The 27,122-nt window shown below is 35.0% G+C and overlaps 1 protein-coding gene across 6 annotated transcripts; it reads left to right on the top strand.

Moving 5' to 3' along the window:
- The first annotated feature begins 373 nt into the window (after positions 1 to 373).
- On the top strand, positions 374 to 27,122 carry LOC119794062 (gastrula zinc finger protein XlCGF57.1-like). 6 transcript variants are annotated; one of them, XM_038301404.1, is made up of 4 exons: positions 379 to 615; positions 2,774 to 3,163; positions 5,303 to 5,482; positions 26,021 to 27,122. In XM_038301404.1, the coding sequence occupies exons 1-4, from the start codon at positions 561 to 563 to the stop codon at positions 27,088 to 27,090; spliced, it is 1,695 nt and encodes a 564-aa protein (XP_038157332.1). In that variant the 5' UTR covers positions 379 to 560; the 3' UTR covers positions 27,091 to 27,122. The 6 variants fall into 6 exon arrangements, with proteins under 6 accessions (XP_038157338.1, XP_038157332.1, XP_038157333.1 ...); XM_038301410.1 differs by lacking the exon at positions 2,774 to 3,163 and having other exon boundaries at positions 374 to 615; XM_038301405.1 differs by lacking the exon at positions 5,303 to 5,482 and having other exon boundaries at positions 25,841 to 27,122.

The following is a 27,122-nucleotide window of genomic DNA, read 5'->3' as shown; positions in this document are numbered from 1 at the left end:
CTCTACATAAAATTTAAACCACATTTATATGACCATTTTTGTACAACTGAAATTACTCCCTGACGTTTCTTTACAATAAGTCTACATTTCTTCCTCTTTTCCACATTGCTCCATCATCACCAAATAATGATAAACCCATTCCACTCTCTACTTCTTTAAACATATCATTAACCAATAATGCAGGGAGTAGTATTATTTTTTTGTTTTTAATTATATATATATATATTTTTATTTAATGGCAGATTGCAGCCTAAACCTTTAAGTGCATACCGCCACCTACTGTAAGGGGGTAGTATTGAAACGCCCAGAGTGTTTGAATTTCCGGTGAGCGTGACACGACTTGTGACGTAACGACGTTCCGCTTTCAGCGGCAACGTCAAGGAGGCTACGCTCACAATGCTAAGCGACACTTCCGGTTTTCCAAGCTGTGTGCAGATTGAGTCCAGCTGAACATATCTACTTGAGTCCAGCTTCAAGACGACTTTATAAACGAGCAGTTAACTCCTACCGAAGAAACATTCACAGAGTTTAAAGAGAGAAAAGCACATTCCGAAGAAGAGATGGATGATGGGGACAGACGGTCGGATTTCCCTCAGATCAGCATAAACCCGATAGGTAAGAAGCGCGTGACAGAGACGTTTTCCTGTTCATGGAGAATGACTTTTAGCACCGTCTTTGGAAAACTGATTAGAGGAGACATTGACATGTAAACCATATAAATAGACCCCGCATTGGCCTATCGTCTGTTGGCTCTGGTGAGACCCGGTGCCGCCATCTTGGAGCGGTCGCCCACTCCACTCCAGACTGCAATTCCAGATGGCAGGATCAATTAAGTATCAGCGTATTTAATCAATTGAAATGCGCTGAATAACAAACCTTATAAATACAGCTTTTCTAACGTGGTTCTGTGTATTTTGATATTGTAGTGTGATTAACAATTATACATTATGATTTGATGTAAATATTTTGCTGAAAACATAGATACATGTTCATGAATGTTTTATATTTATATATATATATATATATATAATGCAAAGAAAAGTCAATGGGAAAAAAAGGCTGACAAGATATCTACAAAAAAAAAAAAAAAAAATAGTTGCATCCATGAATTTAGAAATGGGATCAGTTTCTTATTGGTTTGTACAGTATAAAAGGGCAATACAGACCAGTTTGATACTCACCTGAGCTGATATCTTATGTGTTATATATGGCTGGACTTCCCATCCCATTATAGTGATTAAATATGGCTGGACTATTGTAATTCTTTACTATCAGGAAGTCCACAAACTGTAGTTAAAAGCCTTCCGCTGATCCAAAATGCTGCAGCCAGAGTTCTGATGAAAATGAAAAAGAGAGATCATATCTCTCCTATCCTGGCTTCTCTTCATTGGCTTCCTGTTAAATCCAGAATAGAATTTAAAATCCTCCTTCTCACATATAAAGCCTTAAATGGCCAAGCTCCATCTGATATCAGAGATCTGATTGTTCCTTATGTTCATAACAGAGCACTTCGCTCTCAATCTGCAGGTTTACTAGTGCTTCCTAGAATTTCTAAAAGTAGAATGGGAGGCAGATCTTTTAGTTATCAGGCTCCTCTCCTGTGGAACCAACTACCAGTTTTAGTCCGTGAGGCAGACACCCTGTCTACTTTTAAGGCTAGGCTTAAAACTTTCCTTTTTGATAAAGCTTATAGTTAGGGTGGCTCAGGTTATCCTGAGCTATCTCTATAGTTATGCTGCTATAGGCTTAGACTTTTGGAGGACATAGGGACCCCCATTTCATCATTCTGCTTCATTCTCTCTCTGTTCTCCTATTCTGCAGAATCTGTTAGTTCAATCTCTAACGTTCTGCTCTCTCTGGTTATGCTTTTTCTCATAGTAGCTTTGTCTCGTCTGTTGATGTTTGGCTGTGACGTCATCCTGGAAAGAAACATCAGTTGTGCTGCTTCCATCAACACCCTTGTTTATAGATGTTGGAGATCGGCCTGTTTTCCAGTGTGGTCCTGTTTCTCTGACCGTGACTGAGTGGATGTGCTCTCTTCGTCCTCTGGCATGGGAGCTGGCTCGGAGCTCGTCTGCCTGGCTGTGTGTTTCCTGGACGGGGCCGCCTTTTACAGCTGCTTTTTGTATCTCTGCTTCTGTCTCCTTGAACCCCAGTCGGCCTCGGCAGATGGCCGCTCACACTGAGCCTGGTTCTGCTGGAGGTTTCTTCCTGTTAAAAGGGAGTTTTTCCTCTCCACTGTCGCTACAAGCATGCTTAGTGTGAGGGATTGTATTTAAGTCAATGAGTCAATGCAATCAACTGGTTTTCCTTAGATAGAAAACTTTGTATCAATTTGACTATATGATCTGGTTGAACTGTAAAGTGCCTTGAGATGACATGTGTTGTGAATTTGGCGCTATATAAATAAACTGAATTGAATTGAATTTCTAAATGGAAAATTAAAGAAATCGAAAACAAATTTCAAAACCAAAATTTATATAATAAGGAATATTTGAATCTAAAACAATATAATCTTAAAAGTAATTTGAACATTTCTTAACTGGTTAATAATCTGCAGATTCTCCTTTCACACAGATTCCAAAGCTTTAATGATAAAAGTGGAGGTTCAACTCTTCAGCGACGGCACACATTGACCAGTCCTTTGTGATGTGATGTCACAGATGTTCTGCATGCTGGGAGATGTAGTTCTATTGTGGTTGTATGCCGTTAAATCTAAACACGGATGATAAAAGTGAAGTGTCCTTTCTTTCCCCTTTGTTTGTCTTTCCAGACTTCCTGCAGGATTATGCTGGGAAAGAGGAGGATTTTTCTGACCAGCACCTGTATGAGCAGGAGCCGATTTCCAGTTTGGGCCAAAAGGAACAAGAACCTTTACAGATAAAAGAAGAGCAACTAGAGCCAGAACATCCCTGGACAAAAGATGAAACCATGGAGCTCCCTATAAGTGCAGATAAAGAGCAGCTTGTTCTGAAACAGGAGACTGAAGATTCAGAAGAGGAGCCTTTCCCACTTTTTCCATGTGAAGAAAGGTTTCTGAAAATGAAACATTTAACGGTTCACATGAGAAGTCCCACAGGTCTGAAGATGTATCCATGTCTATCCTGTGGAAAAAGCTTTATAAAGGAAATTCATTTGGAAAATCACGCTAGAATTCACACAGGTGAGAAACTGTTCTCCTGTACGATTTGTGGCAAGAGTTTTACTTTAAAAATAAACTTGACTGACCACATGAGATCTCACACAGAAGCCCTTTCAATGTGTGACATTAAAAAAAGGTTTATGAAGAAATCTTATCTTAAAGGAATAGTACACCCAAAACATGATTAGCCTTCATTTTCTACTCACCCCCATGCTGAACAACACTCTGGAGTACTTTTTTGATATCTCAAATGCATCTGGAGATCTGGGAGGCTTCTTGCTGTCTGCTGACATTCAAATAATGGAGGTCTGTGGCGCCCGAGGCAGAAAGGTCCATAAAAGTCCACAAAAAACGTGTCAATATTCCTCCATACTGCTCGTCCAATGTATTCCAAGTGTCCTGAGTGGGTAGCATCCAGAATTTACTCGAAACGAAGTCATTTAGAATGTTTTTAGAGCATAAACTCTATGCTCTTTCTCTATGCACTTTCGTCTGGGTTGGTCTGCCGGCTTCCGTAGCGTCATGAACGCGCTTTCAGGAAATCCTATACACTACTGTTTATGCTCTAAAAACATTCTAAATGACTTCGTTTCGAGTAAATTCTGGATGCTACCCACTCAGGACACTTGGAATACATTGGACGAGCAGTATGGAGGAATATTGACACGTTTTTTGTGGACTTTTATGGACCTTTCTGTCTCGGTCACCATAGACCTCCATTATTTGAATGTCAGCAGACAGCAAGAAGCCTCCCAGATCTCCAGATGCATTTGAGATATCAAAAAAGTACTCCAGAGTGTTGTTCAGCATGGGGGTGAGTAGAAAATGAAGGCTAATCATGTTTTGGGTGTACTATTCCTTTAAACAACACATTAGAGTTCAAACAGGAAAAAAGCCATTTCCTTGTACAATTTGTGGAAAAGGTTATACCAAAGAAGCTATTTTGAATTCTCACATGAGAGCTCACTCAGGTAAGAAGGCTTTTCCCTGTAAGATCTGTGGGAAAATTTTCAAAAGTAGAGTTGTATTGCTTAAACACATAAGAAATCACTCAATTGAAAAGTATTTTGAATGTGTGTTGTGGAAAAATCTTTGCTCTCAAATCTAATCTTATTAGCAGCACTGCCAACGGACATTAAAGTAGTTGAAGGACACCTCTGTCACGGTCAGAGGGAGTCCGTATCGCTTTCCCTGGCACTAAGCAGCTTTAAGGATGGTAGTAACCGTGGCTCACAAAACAGCTACAAATATACAGACGTCAGACCCCCTTGCCACGTTTGTTATAAAAATGGAAGTCAATGCAGCAAAATTTCCCCTTAGGGACTATATGTTTCTGCTAATTGTGCAGGGTTGATATCCAGGCAATGCTGCACCTTCCTGCTGAGATCAATATGTGTGTTTATTCTAAAGTTATAAGATAATATATTTGTTTCAGAATCAGACATGCATTAATAATCCCAAAGGTAAATTACAGCAAGGCCCTAAACTCATCAGCACATTAGACGCTGAAGAGTAGGGTGTACTGGCGATGCCATTGGTGAAGGAATACGGTATGAAACCGGAGTTAAAGGAAAAGTCCGTTCAGGAAGGAATAATCAATGGATCATTATCAATACCTAAAACGAATACGTTTGCAGCGATTTAATGAATTTGGCATTGATAATTAAGAGAAATAAAAGCAATATTTTTTGTCACAATCATTTTTGCTAAATATAGTGACACCTCCTTGCTGCCATCTTCCGGCAGTGACGTCACGGTGCGGTAAGCCTAGCGCCATTCTCCCCGCTTTACAAGCAAAATCAATGGGAACTACTAGACACATCTGCAATCATCAACAATTATTGAAGATTTCCAGAGGACTTTACCATTGAAATTCACCAGAGCTATAGTGAAACTAACAATACCCACATGCATGGCAGTTGGATGTTTGAATACATCGGGCAAAAATGAAGACAGATTCCAAAACTTTAATGATAAAAGTGGAGGTTCAACTCTTGTCAGCGACGGCACACATTGACCAGTCCGTTTTTACCTGTGATATGATGTCACAGATGTGCTGCATGCTGGGAGATGTAGTTCTATTGTGGTTGTATGCCGTTAAATCTAAACATGGATGATAAAAGTGAAGTTTCCTTTCTTTCCACTTGTTTGTCTTTCCAGACTTCCTGCAGGATTATGCTGGGAAAGAGGAGGATTTTTCTGACCAGCACCTGTATGAGCAGGAGCCGAATTCCAGTTTAGGCCAAAAGGAACAAGAACCTTTACAGATAAAAAAAGAGCAACTAGAGCCAGAACATCCCTGGACAAAAGATGAAACCATGGAGCTCCCTATAAGTGCAGATAAAGAGCAGCTCTCCTCTCCGTACTCCTGTACGATTTGTGGCAAGAGTTTTACTGTAAAAATGCGCTTGAGTGAACACATGAATTCTCACACAGTTGAGAAGCCCTTTCAATGTGTGTCCTGTGGAAAAAGGTTTATGGAGAAAGCTTATCTTCAACAACACATTAGAGTTCACACAGGAGAAAAGCCATTTACTTGTACAATTTGTGGAAAAGGTTATACCAAAAAATCTTTTTTGAATTCTCACATGAGAGCTCATTTAGGTGAGAACGCTTTTCCCTGTAAGATCTGTGGGAAAATTTTCAAAAGTAGAGTTGTATTGCTTAAACACATGAGAAATCACTCAATTGAAAAGTCTTTTGAATGTGTGTACTGTGGAAAAACCTTTGCTCTCAAATATTATCTTAATAGTCACATGAGAATTCACACAGGTGAGAAACCATTCCCCTGTACAATTTGTGGTAAACGTTTTTCTAAGAATAATAGTTTGGCCCAGCACATGACATCTCACACAGATGAAAGACGCTTTACTTGTAAGACCTGTGGGAAAATGTTCAAAAGAAGAGATGTTTGGAAAGGACACATGTTGACTCACACAGCTGAGAAGAATTTTAAATGTCCGACCTGTGGAAAAGGATTTCTTAAGAAATATTATCTATCTGAACACCTCAGAATTCACACAGGTGAGAAGCCGTACTCCTGTACCATTTGTTACAGAAGTTTTCCCCAAAAAAGTCATTTGAATAAACACATGACAATTCATGAGAGGGACGCTTTTCATACATGACGTGGAACTAATTGTATTTAAAAAAAAAAAAAAAGGAGAGGCCTTTTCCATGTCTGACTCATGTTGAAATGTCCATCTAGAAACTCCCTTAACTCTTTACATCAGAAACTCACCAGTTAAAGGCCTTTTTCTTGGTGGATTTAGAAAAAAACATTTCAACAGCAGTAATTCTACTTGTTTTCATTAAAGCTGGAACTGATGGGGAATTATATTGTCTTTGAATTAGTGCTCGGTCTAGAACTGCACACTCTAAATATTGTAATAAATTCTTGCAGATTATTGAAAATAAAAATCTCTCCATATTGCTTAAAAGTTCTTATTTTCTTATTTTATTTTCTTATGAGATGGTCTTTCATGAACTGTTGATGTACATCACCAAAGTGTACTGAAAACAGTTTTTTGGCATTTGCAGTGTGGGGAACTGACATGTTTATCCTTTAATTATGAGGCCCATTTATTAACATTAACTTTAGAATTGCATAAAGTTTTACTTGTCACATACATTACTAAAAAATATTATCCAAAAATTGGACTTAGAGGAGTTAATTTGTTTAGTTTAGACAACATGGAGGCATGCTGTAAGTTCATGCATTAGTGCTGAAAGGCCACCATTTTTTTTCTGTCTTTTCAATGCATTCGTAACTAGGGCTGGGTATTTAGGCCAAAGTCTTGAATCGATTCGATTTTGAGTCATACAGTTCTAAATCGATTAATTTAGATTCAATCGGTTTTTACAATAATGAAAGTGGTTCAACTGCGTTTCAAAATATTCATGGATTTTATTTTTTTCTGTCATATTAAACACAAAGTGCAAACTTGTAAATCAAACAGTTTAAACTTGAGATGTGAACAAAACTGTCTCAAAAGTGCAAACTTGTTTGTGAAAAGTGAAAAAGTGAAGCGTCACTCGAGCGAGCAGACGTGACACAGCAGACATGCATTAGCTGCATTATCTCCACCGCACAAACTATATTTGCAGCGTTGTCCGTAACAACTACAGGGTGTTTTCTTGTCAGCCCCCATTTGTTAATGTCTGCAGTCAACCTATTGGCTATATTTGCAGCTGTCTGGCTTGAAGTCATCTTGAGCAGTGTCGTATAAAGTACTGAAATCTCGGAGTCAAGTAAAAGTATAAGTACCTCTCCAAAATATGACTTTGGTAAAAGTCCAAGTCACTGACTGAAATGTTACTTGAGTAAAAGTCTTAAAGTATCTGAAATGGCTTTTACTTAAGTATAAGAATTACTGTAAAAATAGATGTACTCAAGTAATATAGTGAAAAGTATAAGTAAAAAGTAGTGCAGTTTGAATGACATTTTTTTACATTTTGGTAAACTTTGAAGGTTAAATTCATTTAAAATAATATAAACAACCAAGTGTAGGATAAATATAGACTGGCTTTGCGAAACAGGCATATCCTATTGGTGTTGATGAACGAACCCAGGCAAGACCAGACTTTGTAATCAGTAGGTGGGGTCAAAACACTTCAGTTTCTCTCGCTCGTTTTTTGTTTGTTTGTTTTTTTACTTAGTAACTAAACCAAACATTGAAGATGTATCGGAGTAAAAGTATGCAGTTAAGTTTGTAAATGTAGTGAAGTAAAAGTGAAAGTTCTCAAAAACTTTTTTTTGAAATTAAAGTTCAAAAAATCTTTTGGGGAAAAAATTTTTGAAATTTTATTTTTTAAAAAACAAACCAATTTTTTTTTTTAATTTTTTTCCCATGTTTTAAAATTTAAAAAACCCTTTTTCCCCGAAAATCCTTTTTTTTTTTTTTTTTTTATTTTTTTTACTTCAAACTTTTTTTTTTTTTTTTAAAACCCGGAAAATTTTCCCGGGTTTGGGCCGGGGGAAAAAAGGTTTTTTATTCCCAATTTTTTTTAATCGTTTTCCCCCTTTTAAAGGGTAGAAATTTACCTTTTTTTTCCTTTTAAAAGGGTTTTTTTTACCTGGGGGAAAAATTTTTAATTTTTTTAGGACCAATAAGTTTCCTTAAAAAAAAATTTTTCTTTTTTAGATTTTTAAAAAATCTTAAATGACATGTGGGGGAACCTTATAAAAAAAGAATAAAAAATTTTGGGAAAATTAAAAAAAGCTTTTATTTTTCCTTTCCTGAAAAATTGGTTTTTAACTGGATGGGCCCGTCACGGGGTGGGAATTCCCTTTTGGGCCAAAAACCTAAAATCTGAAAAAAAAAGAAGGAAATTTCACCTTTTTAGCTAAAAACCCCAACTAAATCCCCAGCCAATTGAATCCCCCAAAAAAAGGGCTTGGCCCCTTTGCGGTCCCCCAGTGAATCCCCAAAAAAAATTTTTTTTTTCCCAAAATTTACAAATTTTAAATTAAACCAGATCCAATGGATTTGTTTCAATAGTTTTTTTAAAAAGGGCCCTTTTAAAACCCCATATTTTTAATGAGAGAATTTTTTTAATTTTTTAAAGGGGAATTTTTTGCTAGTTTTTGGGGGGGGAAAAATTAAAATTGGGGGCACGACCCCCAATTTTTTAAAAAACCCTTTTTTTTTTTTTGGGCCCCAAACGGGCAAAAAATTTTTTTAAAGATTAAAAAAGGATTTATGGGGGGGCTATTTTTAATTTTTAAAAAAAAATCTTAAATTAACCCACATTAATTAGGGTTTTTGCAAGATCCCCTTGTTTCCCCGATTTTGCAATGCGTTCAAAAATATATACTTTTTTTTGGATAAAAATTTTTTTCTCCGAATGTTTTGTTTTGAATACCCGCAAATGGGGCGGAAAATGTTGTACCAGGATGTTTCAAAATTTCCCCCCAACCCCTTAACGGGAAGGTTACTTGTTTTTTGGTGTGTTTTTGCAATTTTAATTTTTTTTTATTAATAACGAACGGGAAAAATCCAAAAAGGGTTAAAAAATTTCCAAAAAAAAAAAATTTTAAAAGATTTTTTGAAAGGGAATAAACCAAAATTTTGGGGGGAAGGATTCTTAATTAAGTTTGTATCTTGGATTTATTTTTTCTTTTTTAAAAGGTTCACTTTACAAAAAAGTTTTTCTTTCCCTCAAGTTTTTTTTAAAAAAGCAAAAAAAAAACAAATAAAAACTAAACTTTTTTTTACTTTTTAACTCATTTTTTTTTTTTCCCCCTTTTTTTTCAACATTAATTAATAGAGGGGGAAAAAAAGTTTTTCCCGACACTTAAAATTTTTCCAAGGGCCGGGGAAAATCCATTGGGGGGTGGGGGGGTTTCCGGGGGAAAAATTTTAATGGGAACCCAACCCCTTTTTTTTAAATTTCCCCCCTTTTTTTCCCGGGAGCCGGCGGCCCCCCCCAACAAAGTAAAAAAAGGGGGGGGGAGAAAATCAAAGACTCGTTATTATCCTTGAACCCCCCTTTTTAAAGGGGTTTTTTTGGGGGGGGGGGAGCAGTTTTTTGGGTGGGGTTTTTAGGCCCGGTGGGCGGGATTTTTTAAATACAAAAGGGAATAAAAATTCCTTTCCCCTAAACCCAATTTTTTGGGGAATAAAAAAATTTTTTTTTTGGGGTTTAAATTTTTAAAAATTTTTAAAAAAAACCTTCCATAAAAAAAAGAAAGGCCCTTTAAAAAAAAATAAGGCAAAAAGTAAATTGAAAAATTTCCAAAATCTTACCTGTTTAAAAAAAATGGGAATCAAAGAATTTTTTTAAAATTTTCCTTTAAAACCGGGGGTCAAGTAGCAGGCATTTAGGTTATTTTTTAACCGTTAATTTTTTTTTTAAATTTCCCACAAAAAGTTGGGGCCCTAAAATAAAAAAAAATTTTAAAAATTTGCTTAAAAGCATTCCTAGGTTTTTTGCCAAGCTGCTTAGTTGCCCCCCCCCAAATGGAAATTTTTTTTGGGGAAAAAGGTTTTTGGGGGTAAGGTTGGGGGAAAATTTTTGGGGAAAGGGGGGAAATAAAAAGGAAAAAAGGGGGAAAAAAGGAAAATTTTGGGGTAAAATAACAAAAATTTTTTTTTGAATCGGGAAAATAATAATTTTAAAAAACCGGTCAATACCTTCGTGTTTATTTTTAACCCCAAAAAACTTTTACCAGGGGAGGGGAATTTTAAAAAGGAACAAAAAAAGGTAAAAAAAATTTTTTTAAATTTTTAAAAATTTAAAAAATTTGTTTTGATTTTTTTTCAATTTAAATTCTTTAAAAAAAATTATTTAATTTAAAAGCAAACACCCTTTCTTTGGGGAACGGGTAAGACATAGTAAATTAAAAAAAAACTAAAAAAAAGGAAATTTTTTTTTAAAAAAATTTAACTAAAAAATTTTTTTTTTCCCCGGGGGAACTTTTCCCCCAAATTTTTTTAGGGGGCAAAACTTTTGGAGCTTCCGGCCCCCCTTGGAAAAGGGGAAAAAACCAGGAAAAAAAAAAACCAAAAAAAAAAACCTTTAACATTTTTTGTTAAAATCAAAAAAAAAAAATCCTTCATTTAAAAACCCCAAAAAGGAAAAAAAAAAAAAATTTTTTTACTTATTTTGGGGTTTTTTTTCCTTTAGATCTTATCCAACCCAAACGCCCGTTTTATAAAAAATTTCAAGGGTTTTTTCTAATTTTCCCCCCGTTCCAAAAAAAAATTTTTTTTAAAAAAAAACCCAATTTTTTTTTTTATGTCATCCAAAAATCTTGCAAAACCACATAAAAAAAATTTTTTTTTTAACTCCCAAATTTTTTTTAAAAGAAATTTTTTTTAAAAAACAAAATTTTTCTCTACAAAAATTTAAAATTTTAAGAAGTAAAAAATTGCCCCTCTTTTTTTAAAATCAAACCCTTCCTTTTTTAATGCTCCTATAAAAATAAGAAAACCCCTTCCCCTTTCTTTAAAAAATTAACCAATATGAGGGGGGGAATTTTTTTAAAAATTTTTTTTTTTTTAAAAAGAGCCAATAAAATTTAAACCCCCCCTTTTAGGGGGGGGGGCCCCCATTTTTTTTTTGGGGGAGCTAAACAATTGGGGATCAAATTTGTTCAAAAAAACCAAATCCTAAATGAAAGGAACCATTTTTCCAATGGGGGCAGTTGACCCACTGCTTTTAAAATTCAAACCCAAATCAAGCCTTTCTTACCGAAGAACAATTTTTTTTTTTTTTTTTTTAAAAAAGAATTCCCCCAAAAAATTGGGGGACAATTTATTTTTTAAAAAAACCCCCTTTAAAAAACCCAAAAAATTTTCTTTAAAAATTTTTTTTTTAAAACCCTTATAAAATAAAGGGGAAATTAAAACCCAAAAAAAATAGGTTGGCCTATTTTTTCCGGGAAAAGGGCCGCCATCTTGGAGCGGTCGCCCCCCCTCCACGCAATTCCAGATGGCGGGATCTTAAATCGCGTATTTAATCAAAAATGCGCTGAATACCAAACTTAAATACAGTTTTTCTAATTGGTTGTTTTTTTTTAAAAATTTTTTAAAAAAAACATTTTGATTTGATTAAATATTTTGCTTAAAAAAAAAATTATTTGGGTTTTTATATTTAAAATATATATATATATTTATTATTAAAAAAAAAAAGTATAAAAAAAAAGTGGAAAAAAAAAAAAAATTTGGGAAAAAAATTTTTAAAAAAATTTTTTTTTTTCAGAAAAGGGGATGGGGCAGTTTTATTTTTTTAAAATTTTGGGGTAATAAGCCTTTTTTTCCCATTTTGATATTTTGGTTTTTTAATTTAATTTTTTAAAAATGGGCCACACAGAAGCTTTTTTCCCCAAAAATCCCCAAAACCCATGAAAATTTAAAAAGAACTAAAATAAACGGTTTTCCCTTTTTAAAAAAGGGAAAAATTTTTTAAAATTTTTTTTTAAAAAACTTTTATGCGTTTTTGTAAAGGGGGTTTTTCTTATTTCCCGTAAAGAAAATCGTTTCAAAGGGTACAAATGTTCCTTTTTAAAAAAAAAGGAAAATCTTAGAAATTTTTGAAAAAAATAAGTTTTAGTTTGGAGGCGACCAAATTTTAGTTTAAAAATTCTTTAAAGGGAAATTTGGGGTTTAGTTATTTTTAAATTTTTCCTAAAGTTTTTTCCTTTGGCCGGCTTTTATTGTTTTTTTTTTTTTTTTAAGTTTTTTTTTTTTTTTTTTTTTTTTTTTTTTTTTTTTTTTTTTTTTTAAAAATTTTTTTTTTTTTTTAAAATTTTTTTAAAAGGGGGGGCCTTTTCGGGGTGCCTCCCCGGAAAATGACATATTGGCCGCCCCAAAATTCCCTTTTTTCCTCTGGTTTCTGGGGTTTTTACCCCCCCTTTTTCCCCGTCCCAAACCCCCGGGGGCTGCCGTTTGGGAGGAAATCTTTTTTGTGGGGGGCTTTTTTAAAAAGGGGTTCCAAACCCTGTTTTTTGTTTTTTTTAAAAGGGGTTGTTTTGAAAAAGTTAATTTTAAGGGTTTTTTTTTTTTATGGGGTTTGAGGGGCATTGAAAGTTAAATAGGCTGGGCCCCCTTTTTTGGGTTAAACCCCGGATGTGGGTTTCAAAAAAAAATTTTGGAACATTTCAAAGGGTTTTTACCAGGTATTATTTAATTATTTTTAACCCTGGGTTGCTTAAAAAAATTTTACGGGTTAATTAATTTAAATAGGGAGGTTTCGAGCCCTAATTGGGGGGGGTGGTAAAAAGGCAGGTTAATTTTGTCATTTTTTATTTTTAAAAATTTGGGGTTTTTTGTTTTTTCCCCTTTTTTCTAAAATTAAAATAAACGAAAGAGAAGAATTTTTTAAAACCCGTTGGATAGGATTTTGGGGGAAAGACGGGAAAATACCAGGAAAAACAATGACCATTTGGGCAAAGATGAATTTTTTTGGCCCCCTTTTTCTATTTTGTTTGGGGGGGGTTTTTTTTTTCCCTTTTAAGTTTCAATGAACCCCCCCTGTCCCAATGAGATGGTCCAGTTAAACAAAGGGAAAAGGTTTTTTTTTTGGAACCCAAAAAAAAAACATTTAAACCATTTCCCGGGGGGCAAAATATTAAAAAACGCCCCAATTTAAAAAAATTTTAAACCCCTTAAAGGGAGGGAAAGTTTTGGGGTTCCTTTTAAAGGTTTTAAAAAAACCCCAAAAATAATTTTTTAAATTTTTTTATGGAAAAATGGAGAAAAATTTTATTCCAAAGGAAATTGAACCCGGGAAAAATTCTCCGGGACCCCAAAAAAAACCCCAAAAAGGCCCTTTTAACAAAGGGTAAAATAAAGCTAAATTTTTTTTAATTCATTCCCAAATCAAAGGAGCCCCTGCTTAGAATTTATTTTTTTTTAGCATAAATTTTTTTTTTTTGTTTCTTTTTTTTTTGGGTCATGACCCCCTTAATGAATTTTTAACCTCTGGGGTGAGGTCAAAAAAAATTAAAAAATAAAAATTTTGGGGTTTTTGGGTCCCAAAATTGAATTGAAATTTAACTTTAAAATTAAAGGTTTTTGGGGTTAAAAAAAATTTGTTTTTTTAATTTTTTCCCTTTTTGGGTTCAAACCCCCTTCCCTTTTTTTAAACCATTTTTCCCCGGTTTTCCGGAAAGGGGGTTTGAAGGGCCAATCTGTTTTTAAAAAAAAAAATTTTTAAAAAAAATGTAAAAAAAAAAATTAATTCAAAAAAATAAAAAACAAAAATTAATTTTAATTTAAATGAGACTAAAAAGGGTAAACCCCTTTTTCTTAACTTTAAATTTTTTAATTTTTTTTGTATGTTAAAAAGATAAAAAAAATTTTTGTTTTTTTTTGTAAATTTTTTTTAGTATTTCTTCGTGGGGATTTTTTCCTTTTTCTTTTTGCATTTTGCTTTTAAAGGGGGAGGGGGTCCCCAAAAACTTTTTTTCAGGGTTGGCCCATTTTTATAAAACCCAGGTATAGAAATGTTCCCTTTTCTGTTTTTGTTAATAAAAAGGGGTTTTTGGCTTTTTGGGGAAATTTTTTTTAAAATCAATATGGGATTAAAGTTTAAAAAAAGTCGAAAGAACCCCACCAGGAGAATACGGGGCCCCCCCCAGCCTTGCCGAAATTTTGAGCCCTTTTGAAGGGGGAAGGGTTTTACCATTTTTTTTAGGGTCTTTAAAGGGGTTTTAATTTTTTAAAATTTTTAAAATTTTGAATTAAAAGGGGGTTGGCAGTTTAAGATTTTAAGGATTTTCCCAAAAACCAAAAAAAAAGAAAAAGGGGCCCCCCGGCTTTGGGGGGGGCCACCCCCGGGGGGGGAACCCCGGGAAAAAACCATCGCTTTCCCCTTAAATTTTCCCCAAATTTTTTTTTTTTTAAAGGAAGGGCCTATGGGGACTTTTTAAAAAAAATATTCTGGGTTTAAATATCTAAAAAGAATTCAAACAAAAAAAGGAAAATTTTTAACTCGGGGGGAGAAAATGGGGGGCCCCCCCTACGGGGTTTTCTCTGGGAAACCCCCCCCATTTTTAAAGGGCAAAAAAAAGAAAAGAAAAAAAGGAGGCCCGGCAAAAAAATTTGGGGGAAAAAAAAAAGGAAAAATCCCCAAAAAAAAAATTTTTTTAAAAAATTTTTCCAAAAAAAAAAAAATTTTAAAAAAAAAAATTGAAGAATAAAAGATAACCCTTTATTTTCCTTTAAAATTTAACACTTTTTTTGTTTTTTTATTTTTTTTGGCAAAAGTTTTATTTTTGGCTTTTTTTTAAAAATTTTTAAATTGGGGTTTTTCCCCCTTTTCGTGGAAAAATTTTTGAAAATTAAAAAATTGGGTTCACCCGGGGGCTTTAAACAATGGGAACCATTTTTCCCAATTTTGGGGGACAAGGGAAAAGAAAATTTTTTTTGGAAAAAGGGTGGGTTTTTCAATCTTTTTTAATTTTTGTTTTCGCTTTTTTAAAAAAAAACGAGTTGTTGCTCAAAAGGAGGGTTTGGGGGGGGGAGTTGGGGGGTGAAAATTTTTTCCCAAAAATATTTTCAATTTTTTACAGGTTTAAAATTCCGGGGGTTTTTTGTGAAAAGGTTTTTTTAGGGGGTAGTGGAGTCATTTTACTTTGTTTTTTATTTTAAAAAAACCCCAAAAAAAAAGAGTGATTTAAAAAAACAAAGTTAAAAAAAAAAAAAATTAAAAATCACGTGGAAGTTGGGAGGAAATTTAAAATTTTTAAAGTGGAAAAATAAATTAATTAAAAGGGGTTTCAATTTTTTAATTCCTTTTTTAAAAGTTTTTCGTTTAAAAAAAATTGAATAAAAAAAAAAGGAAAATTTAAAAAAATCAAAGAATTTAAAAAAAATTTAAATTTAAAAAAGAACTAAAAAAAAATTTTTTTTCCTGGTTAAAAAAACTCAACCTTTCAGGATTCAAAATTAAGTAAAATGGGGGGTTAACTTTCCAAAACCCTTTGCCTTTTTTAATTCCGAGTTTTATTTTTATTTTTTTTTTATTTTTAAAATTAAATTATAAAATGGTTTTTCTTTTTTGTTTTCTTTCCAAATTTTAGATTTGGGGAAGGGGGAAAAAATTTTTTTAACCCTTAAGGGGGGGCCCCTTTAAAAAAAAGAATTTAAAAAAAAAAACTGGCAAAACATCCCCAAAAAATTTTTTAAAAAAAAAAAAAAAAATTTAAAAAGGCGTAAAGAGCATTTGTTTTAAAAGGGCAAATTTTTTTTTTTTTTGGGGGGTTTTAAAGAAAATTTAACGTTTTTAAAAATCACTTTTGTTATGGTTTATCCTTAAAAATTTAAAAAAATTTTTAAAAACCCAAAATTTTTTTGAGAAAAAAAATTTTTACTTGTAAAAATTTTTTAAAAAAAACTTTCTCCAATGGGTTAAAGGTGAGAAACCCCCAAAGGGGGAAAGGAGAAAAACTTATCTTTAAAAAAAATTAATTTTCACGGGGAAAAAAATTTTTGTACCCCTTTTGGAAAATTTCGAATATTTTTAAATTCTATATGGAGTTGTTTGGGGGGCTTTTCCCCGGGAAAATTTTAAAAGTAGATTGAGTTAAAAAATAAAAATACTCAAAAAAATTTTGAATTTTGGTTTTGGAAAAACTTTTTCCCCAAAATATTGTAATAAATTCTTGCAGATCTATTGACAATAAATAAAAAATCTCTCCATATTGCTTAAAGGTTCTTATTTTCTTATTTTATTTTCTTATGAGATGGTCTTTCATGAACTGTTGATGTACATCACCAAAGTGTACTGAAAACAGTTTTTTGGCATTTGCAGTGTGGGGAACTGACATGTTTAACCTTTAATTATGAGGCCCATTTATTAACATTAACTTCAGAATTGCATAAAATTTTACTTGTCACATACATTACTAAAAAATATTATCCAAAAATTGGACTTAGAGGAGTTAATTTGTTGATTTTAGACAACATGGAGGCATGCTGTAATTTCATGCATTAGTGCTGAAAGGCCACCATTTTTTTTCTGTCTTTTCAATGCATTCGTAACTAGGGCTGGGTGACACAGGAAACATGCATTAGCTGCATTATCTCCACCGCACAAACTATATTTGCAGCGTTGTCCGTAACAACTACAGGGTGTTTTCTGGTCAGCCCCCATTTGTTAATGTCTGCAGTCAACCTATTGGCTATATTTGCAGCTGTCTGGCTTGAAGTCATCTTGAGCAGTGTCGTATAAAGTAATAAATCTCAGAGTCAAGTAAAAGTATAAGTACCTCTCCAAAATATGACTTTGGTAAAAGTCCAAGTCACTGACTGAAATGTTACTTGAGTAAAAGTCTTAAAGTATCTGAAATGGCTTGTACTTAAGTATAAGAATTACTGTAAAAATAGATGTACTCAAGTAATATAGTGAAAAGTATAAGTAAAAAGTAGTGCAGTTTGAATGACATTTTTTTACATTTTGGTAAACTTTGAAGGTTAGATTCATTTAAAATAATATAAACAACCAAGTGTAGGATACATTTAGACTGGCTTTGCGAAACAGGCATATCCTATTGGTGTTGATGAACGAACCCAGGAAAGATCAGACTTTGTAATCAGTAGGTGGGGTCAAAACACTTTCGTTTCTCTCGCTCGTTTTTTTTTTTGTTTGTTTTTTTACTTGGTAACTAAACCAAACATTGAAGATGTATTGGAGTAAAAGTATGCAGTTAAGTTCGTAAATGTAGTGAAGTAAAAGTGAAAGTTCTCAAAAAAATTTATACTCTTGGAAAGTACAAAGTACTCCAAAATATACTTAAGTACAGTAGTGAAGTATTTTTACTTCGTTACTATACAACACTGATCTTGAGTGCATCTTTCCTGCTCATTTGATGTCATTCCCTAGACATCGATTTTGCAAAATGTTAAAGAACCGATTCAAAATCGATTAAATCAATGTTTTTTTGTTTTTGTTTTTTTACCCAGCCCTATTCGTATCACTGGTCCACAACTTTGTTGTCTCATGATTTATTTATATACGGCGGCAGGAAAATATTATGGCTGTGCTTGAGTGACGCATGGCCACTAGTTAGTTTTATCCTAGCCGCTATCATCAGATGTTATTTTGTGAGAAACTATAATGGTAATTCAGTTCATGTTCCATTTCCTGGTAAAACATTGTAATGGCATTTAACTCGTGCATGAAGCTCTGCTGAATGTTGGTACTGATGAGGTGACCTCCCTTATTAAGGCCATAACACAAATTTTACACAATCTGTCCAAAAAATACAATTTGATCAGCTGTAAGTTGTCAAAGCCTAAACATCTTCAGCTCCCAAAACATCTCTCAACTCGCCTGTAGTTGAATTCAATTCAATTCAGTTTATTTATATAGCGCCAAATTCACAACACATGTCACTGATTCAAAGTTTTCTATCTAAGGAAAACCAGTTGATTGCATTGACTCATTGACTCAAATGCAATCCCTCACACTAAGCATGCTTGTATGTATCATTTTAACATTCCTATAAGCCCAAAACAGTTTGCTATTGTTTTTTTATGCTATTCCACCAGGTGTTATAATGTTATTCAAAGGTTAGACTTCTCTGTTCTCTAAAGGCCCGAGACCTCCAGCTGAACTAACTGACACCTATGTAGGTAAATTGTGTTTTCAATCTAAATCTCCTAAAAATAACAAACATATTCGTACTTTATTCCAAGCAAACTGCATCTCAGTTCCGTAATTTCAGTCTGGTCTGGACTGGCCTCAGATGTTTGCTGGAACAAAACTTGGTCTTTACCTAATAAATATTTACTAGTAAACAAGGTTAAAGAGGTTTCTTTTAAGATCATTCACCGCTGTTATCCAGTAAAGTCATTTTTGGTTAAATATAAAAAGGACATTGATACCACTTGTACTTTCTGCAACATTTACTCAGAGTCTGTCTCTCATCTGTTTTGGTCCTGTGAACAAACCAGGCGTTTCTGGCAAGGTATCTGTCGCTTCATTCTGGACAATATTTATGACAAATTTGAACTTTTTTTTAAAGATGTTTTAGTTGGAATCACAAAATATAAAAAAGAACTTTCTGAACATTTCTTCTTATGCAATCTTTTGTTACTGTTGGCCAAGTTTTATATTCACAAATGTAAAATTATTGTCACTAAACCCTCATGTATTTCTTTTTTAAAGGAAGCAACTACTTATTTTTATACACTGTCCTCCTCCAATAATAAAAAGGCTGCTAAAACTATAACTCTATGCTCTAAATTTAAAGTATTTATGTAATCCCTTTATATGCTTCTATTTACTATTGCTATTTTTACTTTTATTTAATTACTTTTTTTTTTTTTTTTTAACAGTGTCCTGTCTGGCAAGTTGGCAATAAGAATAATTGTCTTGATGCCAAAAGGAGCCCAACAGATTTTACTTTCACAAGTGTAGCGGTATCGCAATTGCCATACTGCTCCACTTGTTTCATGTATATAAATTGCTTTATTATAATTATGCAGGGAGTTTTACAGTTCATATGGACACTGCAATGTAAGTAGAGCAGAAAAACAGAAGAAGAAGAAGGAAAAAGAAAAAGAATTTAATTACTTTTTATTTTTTTTTTTTTTTCTTTTGCTCAAACCCCTGGTGATTGTTCACTGAAAATTGTACTTCTTTCTGTATTATAATACCTTTTCTAATAAAGTTTATTAAAAAACAAACAAAAAAAAAACGTCAAGGAGGCTGCGCTCCGAACAATGCTAAGCGACACTTCCGGATTTCCAAGCTGTGTGCAGATTGAGTCCAGCTGAACATATCTACTTGAGTCCAGCTTCAAGACGACTTTATCAACGAGCAGTTAACTCCTACCGAAGAAACATTCATATAGTTTAAAGACAGAAAAGCACATTCCGAAGAAGAGATGGATGATGGGGACAGACGGTCGGATTTCCCTCAGATCAACATAAACCCGATAGGTAGGAGGCGCGTGACAGAGACGTTTTCCTGTTCATGGAGAACGACTTTTAGCACCGTCTATGGAAAACTGATTAGAAATGACATTGACATGTAAGCCATATAAATAGACCCCGCATTGGCCTATCGTCTGTTGGCTCTGGTGAGACCGGTGTAGGTACCAGATTGACTCGGGCTGCCAGATTGACTCGGGGGCCTGCGCCTTTTGAGATGCGTCAGAGCGTCCGCCATCTTAAATGTGGCAAATCTGCAGTTTCTCAGTCACTTAAACAGTATCAGAGGGACTTTAATCTCTGAATATACTTTGTATTCGTAGTATTTTTGGTTTTGTAATATTACAAGTTTATTTTTTGTATCCCTTTAGCTTCATTCTCCTGAATTTATTCTCGTTACAAATGCAGACCGCGGGCTCAATGTAGTTTGTTTGAGTGGCATTGCCATAATGTCACGTCATCGGGAGGCGCAAGGCCCATGGCGAATTCGGTGACGTCATCAGAAGGCGCAGGGACCATGGAGAATGTCTTCGTAAAATTGTCCGTTTACAAACAGCAATCCCGCTTTCGAATAAAACCTACACCCCGCTATAATTACTTTAGTAAGCTGTCCAGACCAATCAAAATGTTTTGCGCAATTGTGCAAACGTTAAAACAATTATGTATTGTGACGTCATCAAAAGGCGCAGGCCCCCGAGTCAATCTGGCAGCCCGAGTCAATCTGGTACCTACACCGGTGCCGCCATCTTGGAGCGGTCGCCCGCTCCACTCCAGACTGCAATTCCAGATGGCAGGATCAATTACAGGTGCTGGTCACAAAATTAGAATATCATGAAAAAGTAGATTGATTTCAGTAATTCCATTTAAAAAGTGAAACTTGTATATTATATTCATACATTACATACAAACTCATATATTTCAGATGTTTATTTTGTTTAATTTTGATGATTACAAATGACAACAAATGAAAATCTCAAATTCATCATATCAGAAAATTAGAATATTGTGAAAAGGTTCAAAATTGATGGCCCCTGGTGCCACACTCTAATCAGCTAATTAACTCAAACCGCCTGCAAAAGCCTTTAAATGGTCTTTCAGTCTAGTTCTATAGGCTACACAATCATGGGGAAGACTGCTGACTTGACAGTTGTCCAAAAGACGACCATCGACACCTTGCACAAGGAGGGCAAGACACAAAAGGTCATCGCTAAAGAGGCTGGCTGTTCACAGAGCTCAGTGTCCAAGCACATTAATAGAGAGGCGAAGGGAAGGAAAAGATGCGGTCGAAAAAAGTGTACAAGCAAGAGAGATAACCGCACCCTGGAGAGGATTGTGAAACAAAACCCATTCAAAAATGTGGGGGAGATTCACAAAGAGTGGACTGCAGCTGGAGTGAGTGCTTCAAGAACCACCACACACAGACGTATGAAAGACATGGGTTTCTGCTGTCGCATTCCTTGTGTCAAGCCACTCTTGAACCACAGACAGCGTCAGAAGCGTCTTGCCTGGGCTAAAGAGAAACAGGACTGGACTGCTGGTGAGTGGTCCAAAGTCATGTTCTCTGATGAAAGTACATTTTGCATTTCCTTTGGAAATCAAGGTCCCAGAGTCTGGAGGAAAAGAAGAGAGGCACTTCATCCACGTTGCTTGAAGTCCAGTGTAAAGTTTCCACAGTCAGTTATGGTTTGGGGTGCCATGTCATCTGCTGGTGTTGGTCCATTGTGTTTTCTGAGGTCCAGGGTCAACGCAGCCACATACCAGGAAGTTTTAGAGCACTTCATGCTTCCTGCAGCTGACCAACTTTTTGGAGATGCAGATTTCATTTTCCAACAGGACTTGGCACCTGCACACAGTGCCAAAGCTACCAGTACCTGGTTGAAGGACCATGGTATCCCTGTTCTTAATTGGCCAGCAAACTCTCCTGACCTTAACCCCATAGAAAATCTATGGGGTATTGTGAAGAAGAAGATGCAATACACCAGACCCAACAATTCAGAAGAGCTAAAAGCCACTATTAGAGCAACCTGGGCTATCATAACACCTGAGCAGTGCCACAGACTGATCGACTCCATGCCACGCCGCATTGCTGCAGTAATACAGGCCAAAGGAGGCCCAACTAAATACTGAGTGCTGTACATGCTCATACTTTTCATGTTCATACTTTTCAGTTGGCCAACATTTCTATAAATCCTTTGTTTTTATTGGTCTTCAGTAATATTCTAATTTTCTGATATGATGAATTTGAGATTTTCATTTGTTGTCATTTGTAATCATCAAAATTAAACAAAATAAACATCTGAAATATATGAGTTTGTATGTAATGTATGAATATAATATACAAGTTTCACTTTTTAAATGGAATTACTGAAATCAATCTACTTTTTCATGATATTCTAATTTTATGACCAGCACCTGTAAGTATCAGCGTATTTAATCAATTGAAATTCGCTGAATACCAAACCTTATAAATACAGCTTTTCTAACGTGGTTCAGTGTATTTTGATATCGTAGTGTGATTAACAACAATAATACATTATGATTTGACGTAAATATTTTGCTGAAAACATAGATACATGTTCATGACTCTTATTTATTTTATACGTGTGTGTGAGTGTATGTATGTATGTGTATATATATATATATATATATATATATATATATATGTATGTAAATACAAAGAAAAGTGATTGGGGTGGGGGAAAAAGGCTGACAAAATATAATAAAATAAAAATAAATGGCTGCATCCATGAATTTAGAAATGGGATCAGTTCCTTATTGGTTTCTACAGTATAAAGGGGCAATACAGACCAGTTTGATACTCACCTGAGCTGATATCTTATGTGTTTGCATATATATATGGCTGGACATGAGACCTCTTGCTTTTGTCTCAACACTCCCACTAAACACTGTGTGAAGCATCTGGAAGAGCTACACTTTGAAGAGCCTAATGCAGGTTAGAGCCCCTTTCTATGAAGAAAGTTAAAAGGATTTAAAAAAATATATATATATTCATATATATGAACTTTGTTTATGTAACATCGGGGAATCTGCTTAGCTTTACAGCAGTAGAGAATATGCATCCTGTTCTCAATCAGTTACCAAATAAAAGGTAAATCAAAATTAGAATTAGATGAAGAATAATGCTATATTTCCTTTTAATACAGTTGCCAAACTCATATGGAGCCATAGCTCTATTGAACGTTCCTCCCCCCTGCTTTTAGCAGTAATGATTTTATGATTCTTTGTTAATACAATTGGTTCTATTAAAAATATGATCATTAGCACCCCTATGAATAGAATTGTTTAACCTCTGGTAGGTGAGGCTGCATATGAGAAAACTATAAAACTAGAACTGGGTTTGGGCTGTTTGGATCCAGCTAAACTTGCAGAGTTAGCAAATTTATAATCTTTATCTAAGCCTTCAACGTGCATTCGGTTCCAACCAAGTTATTTCAGGAATTATGTCTGATTTCCACCTTCATTTTAGATATGAATATTCTATCTGTTACTAGGATCTGAACCACATGCTTTTGTATTTACACTGCTAAAAATAAAGGGATTATGTAAACAACACTATAACTTTAATTAAATCAAGCTTCTATGAAATCGAACATTAAATAGGAAGCCGTGGAGAAGCTGTAGTAGGGCAACAACCCAACAGCAGGACCCAATAGGAGTATTAACATCAGTGCCCTGCAAAATGACCTCCAGCAGGTCCCAACTGTGCATTTGTCTGCACAAACAGTTAGAAACCGGCTCAATGAGGATGGTATGAGGGCCCAACTTCATACCAGACCAACATCATGCAGGAGGTGTGGTATTTGTCAGAGAACACCAGGATTGGCAAATTCACTAGCACGCTTCACAAATGAAAGCAGGTTTACACTGAGCTTATGTGACAGATGCGACAAAGTCTAGAGACACCGGGGAGAGCAATCTGCCTGCAACATCTTTCAGCATGACCGGTTTGTCAGTGGGTCATTAATAGTGTGGGGTGGCATTTCTTTTTAGAGCTGCACAGCCCTTTGCTCGCTAGAGGTAGCATGACTGCCATTGGGTACGGAGATGAGATCCTCCTATTTCTTTGTGAGCATATACGCTGGTGTGGTTGGCCCTGGGTTCCTCCTAATGCAGGTCAATGCTAGACCTCATATTTGCTAGAGTGTGTCAGCTGGTCCTGCAAGATGAAGGCATTCGAGCTATGGACTGGCCCGGCCATTCCCTAGACCTGATTCCGTCTGAGCAGATCTAGGACGTCATGTTTTGATCCATCCACCAACATCACGTTGCACCACACTGCAAAAAATATAAATCTCAATAAGTTATTTTTTCTTAAAATAAGTGTGTTTTTCCTTGATTTGAGGAGATAAGTAAGACACTTTGCCAATGGAACAAGACAATTTCCTTCTAAAATAAGAAAAAACTATTTTATCGTCTTATTTCAAGTAAATATTATCTAACTATCTTATTTTAAGAGTGAAAATACTCATTCCATTGGCAAATCATCTTATTTACCTGCTCAAATTAAGGCTAAATATACTTAATTTAAGCCATTTTTTACTTATTTCTGGATTGTTTTTGCGGTGCACAGACTGTCCAGGAGTTGCCACATGCTTTATTCCCTGCCTTCAAACTCATCAGGAGGCATGCCCAGGCATTGTAGGGTGGTCTCACGGCACGTGGAGGCCAAACACAATACTGAGCCTTATTTTGACCTGTTTTAAGGACATTACATCAGGACATTACATCAAAGTTAGATATGCTTGAGGTGTGTTTTTCCACTTTATGTGTGTGACTCCAAATCCAGACCTCTGTTTGTTAATACATTTTCCATCTTCCATAAGAACATTTAGTTCATTCAGGTCTAGCATGTGTTATTTCAGGGTTCCCTGTATTTTTATGAGCAGTGTATTTAATTAAACCAACACTAAGTAACTTTTCAACCTTCGTAAAATATTTTCATAACTTTTGTGAGTATACCTCGTAGGGCTGGGCGATAATTCAATAACGATATATATCGATCGATAGACGTGTGGCGCAATAGAAAAAAAGTGTGTCGATAAAAGTTTGATAAAGAAACGCAGTTTTCCTTCCTTCTCATTGTAGCCTATCATGTAGGTTTATGCTAGTCACTACTTTCTCCCAAAGCGCCGCCCTCTCAAACCACAACACAGAGCACATGAAGATGCCGCAGCAAGGAGAGGCGGAGGAAATTGTTCCAAAGAAGGGTTTTTGTAGTTCGCCAGTTTGGCAGTATTTCAGTCATGGCAAGTCGGACAAAAAACAAACCACAGTCATCTGTAAAATGTGTCGGGAACCAGTGAAAATGAAGTCTAATAACACAACCAACTTTTTTTTTTTTTATCATCTCAGCCGCTCACACCCGCAGGAGTACGAGCTGTGTAGGCCCCGGCGCGGCTCTCCTCCGAGGAATCTTTGGGAATTATCTATATATATATATATATATATATATATATATATATATTCAGTTCTGGGCAGTTTCCCACATAGTTCTAACAGTTGAAAGAAAAATGCTGAGGGGCCAGAAACTAAGCTGAACCATAACGAGGTGCCAGCAGCACCTCTAGAAGAATAGGGGTGAGAAAAAATACCCCATAGAAATGCTAGGCTAAAGGGTGAGTTGATTTTTGTTTGGATTTTTGTTCTTGTTGAGTGGAGTTTACATGGTAGCCTAGTCCTACAATCTTTTAATTACCACAAGCTGGTGGTGTACTATTCCCACCCAAATAGGGTATTCTATTTATGTATTTGTTATATTTATTTTTGTCCCTTTAGTTTATTCTTTGTCAGTATTTAATAACATAACTCAGGTCTCTTAAGTTATTTTTCTTTAAAACAATTCTGTTATGGTTAAAAAAGTTGGTTAAATAAAGATTTAATTGGAAGTCTGTGTTTGTGTTCTTCACTAAAATTAAATCATTTAGCAATATCATAAAAAGTCCAGGCAGAGCTGCACAATAATTATCGATATCGATCAATATGCATTTTTTTTTTTATCGATAAGCTTTTTTTCTATATCTAACTATATAGTAGTTGAAGGACACCTCTTTCTTAACTGGTTAATAATCTGCAGATTCTCCTTTCAGACAGATTCCAAAGCTTTATTGACAAAAGTGAAGCTTCAACTCTTGTCAGGCGACGGCACACATTGACCAGTCCTTTGTTACCTGTGATGTGATGTCACAGATGTGCTGCATGCTGGGAGATGTAGTTCTATTGTGGTTGTATGCCGTTAAATCTAAACACGGATGATAAAAGTGAAGTGTCCTTTCTTTCCCCTTTGTCTTTCCAGACTTCCTGCAGGATTATGCTGGGAAAGAGGAGGATTTTTCTGACCAGCACCTGTATGAGCAGGAGCGGAATTCCAGTTTGGGCCAAAAGGAACAAGAACCTTTACAGATAAAAGAAGAGCAACTAGAGCCAGAACATCCCTGGACAAAAGATGAAACCATGGATCTCCCTATAAGAGCAGATAAAGAGCAGCTTGTTCTGAAACAGGAGACTGAAGATTCAGAAGAGGAACCTTTCCCACTTTTTCCATGTGAAGAAAGGTTTCTGAAAATAGAACATTTAATGGTTCAAATGAGTAATCCCACAGGTCTGAAGCTGTATCCGTGTCTATCCTGTGGAAAAAACTTTATAAAGAAAATTCATTTGGAAAATCACATTAGAATTCACACAGGTGAGAAGCCTTTCACATGTATGTGCTGTGGGGCAAGCTTCACTCAGAAATCTAATCTTAATAGACATAACAGATTTCACACAGGTGAGAAACCGTTCTCCTGTACGATTTGTGGCAAGAGTTTTACTGTAAAAATAAGCTTGACTGACCACATGAGATCTCACACAGGTGAGAAGCCCTTTCAATGTGTGTCCTGTGGAAAAAGGTTTATGAAAAAATCTTATCTTAAAAAACACATTAGAGTTCACACAGGAGAAAAGCCATTTCCTTGTACAATTTGTGGAAAAGGTTATACCAAAAAAGCTATTTTGAATTCTCACATGAGAGCTCACTCAGGTGAGAAGGCTTTTCCCTGTGAGATCTGTGGGAAAATTTTCAAAAGTAGAGTTGTATTGCTTAAACACATGAGAAATCACTCAATTGAAAAGTCTTTTGAATGTGTGTCCTGTGGAAAAATCTTTGCTCTCAAATCTAATCTTAATAGACACATGAGAATCCACACAGGTGAGAAACCATTCCCCTGTACAATTTGTGATAAAGGTTTTTCTGCGAAAAGTCGTTTGGCCCAGCACATGACATCTCACACAGATGAAAGACCCTTTACTTGTAAGACCTGTGGAAAACTGTTCAAAAGAAGAGATGTTTTGAAAGGACACATGATGACTCACACAGCTGAGAAGAATTTTACATGTCTGACCTGTGGTAAAAGATTTATTAAGAAATCTTATCTATCTATACACCTCAGAATTCACACAGGTGAGAAGCCGTACTCCTGTACCATTTGTTACAGAAGTTTTACTCTAAAAAGTCATTTGAATAAACACATGACAATTCATGAGAGGGACGCTTTTCATACATGACGTGGAACTAATTGTATTTAAAAAAAAAAAAA

Source organism: Cyprinodon tularosa, unplaced genomic scaffold (genome assembly GCF_016077235.1).
Source record: "Cyprinodon tularosa strain WSP-4 unplaced genomic scaffold, ASM1607723v1 ctg467, whole genome shotgun sequence".
NCBI lineage: Eukaryota > Metazoa > Chordata > Actinopteri > Cyprinodontiformes > Cyprinodontidae > Cyprinodon > Cyprinodon tularosa.
The sequence above is the reverse complement of the archived record's forward strand: the minus strand, read 5'-3'. Positions and strand labels throughout refer to the sequence as shown.

What these genes read in the sequence shown, in the direction of transcription:
- LOC119794062 (XM_038301405.1), top strand. Translation starts at nt 561, where the DNA reads ATGGATGATGGGGACAGACGGTCGGATTTCCCTCAGATCAGCATAAAC. An exon ending in GATCAGCATAAACCCGATAG is followed by an intron (nt 616 to 2,773) that starts GTAAGAAGCGCG and finishes TTGTCTTTCCAG; the next exon opens with ACTTCCTGCAGGATTATGCT. An exon ending in TCACGCTAGAATTCACACAG is followed by an intron (nt 3,164 to 25,840) that starts GTGAGAAACTGT and finishes TTGTCTTTCCAG; the next exon opens with ACTTCCTGCAGGATTATGCT.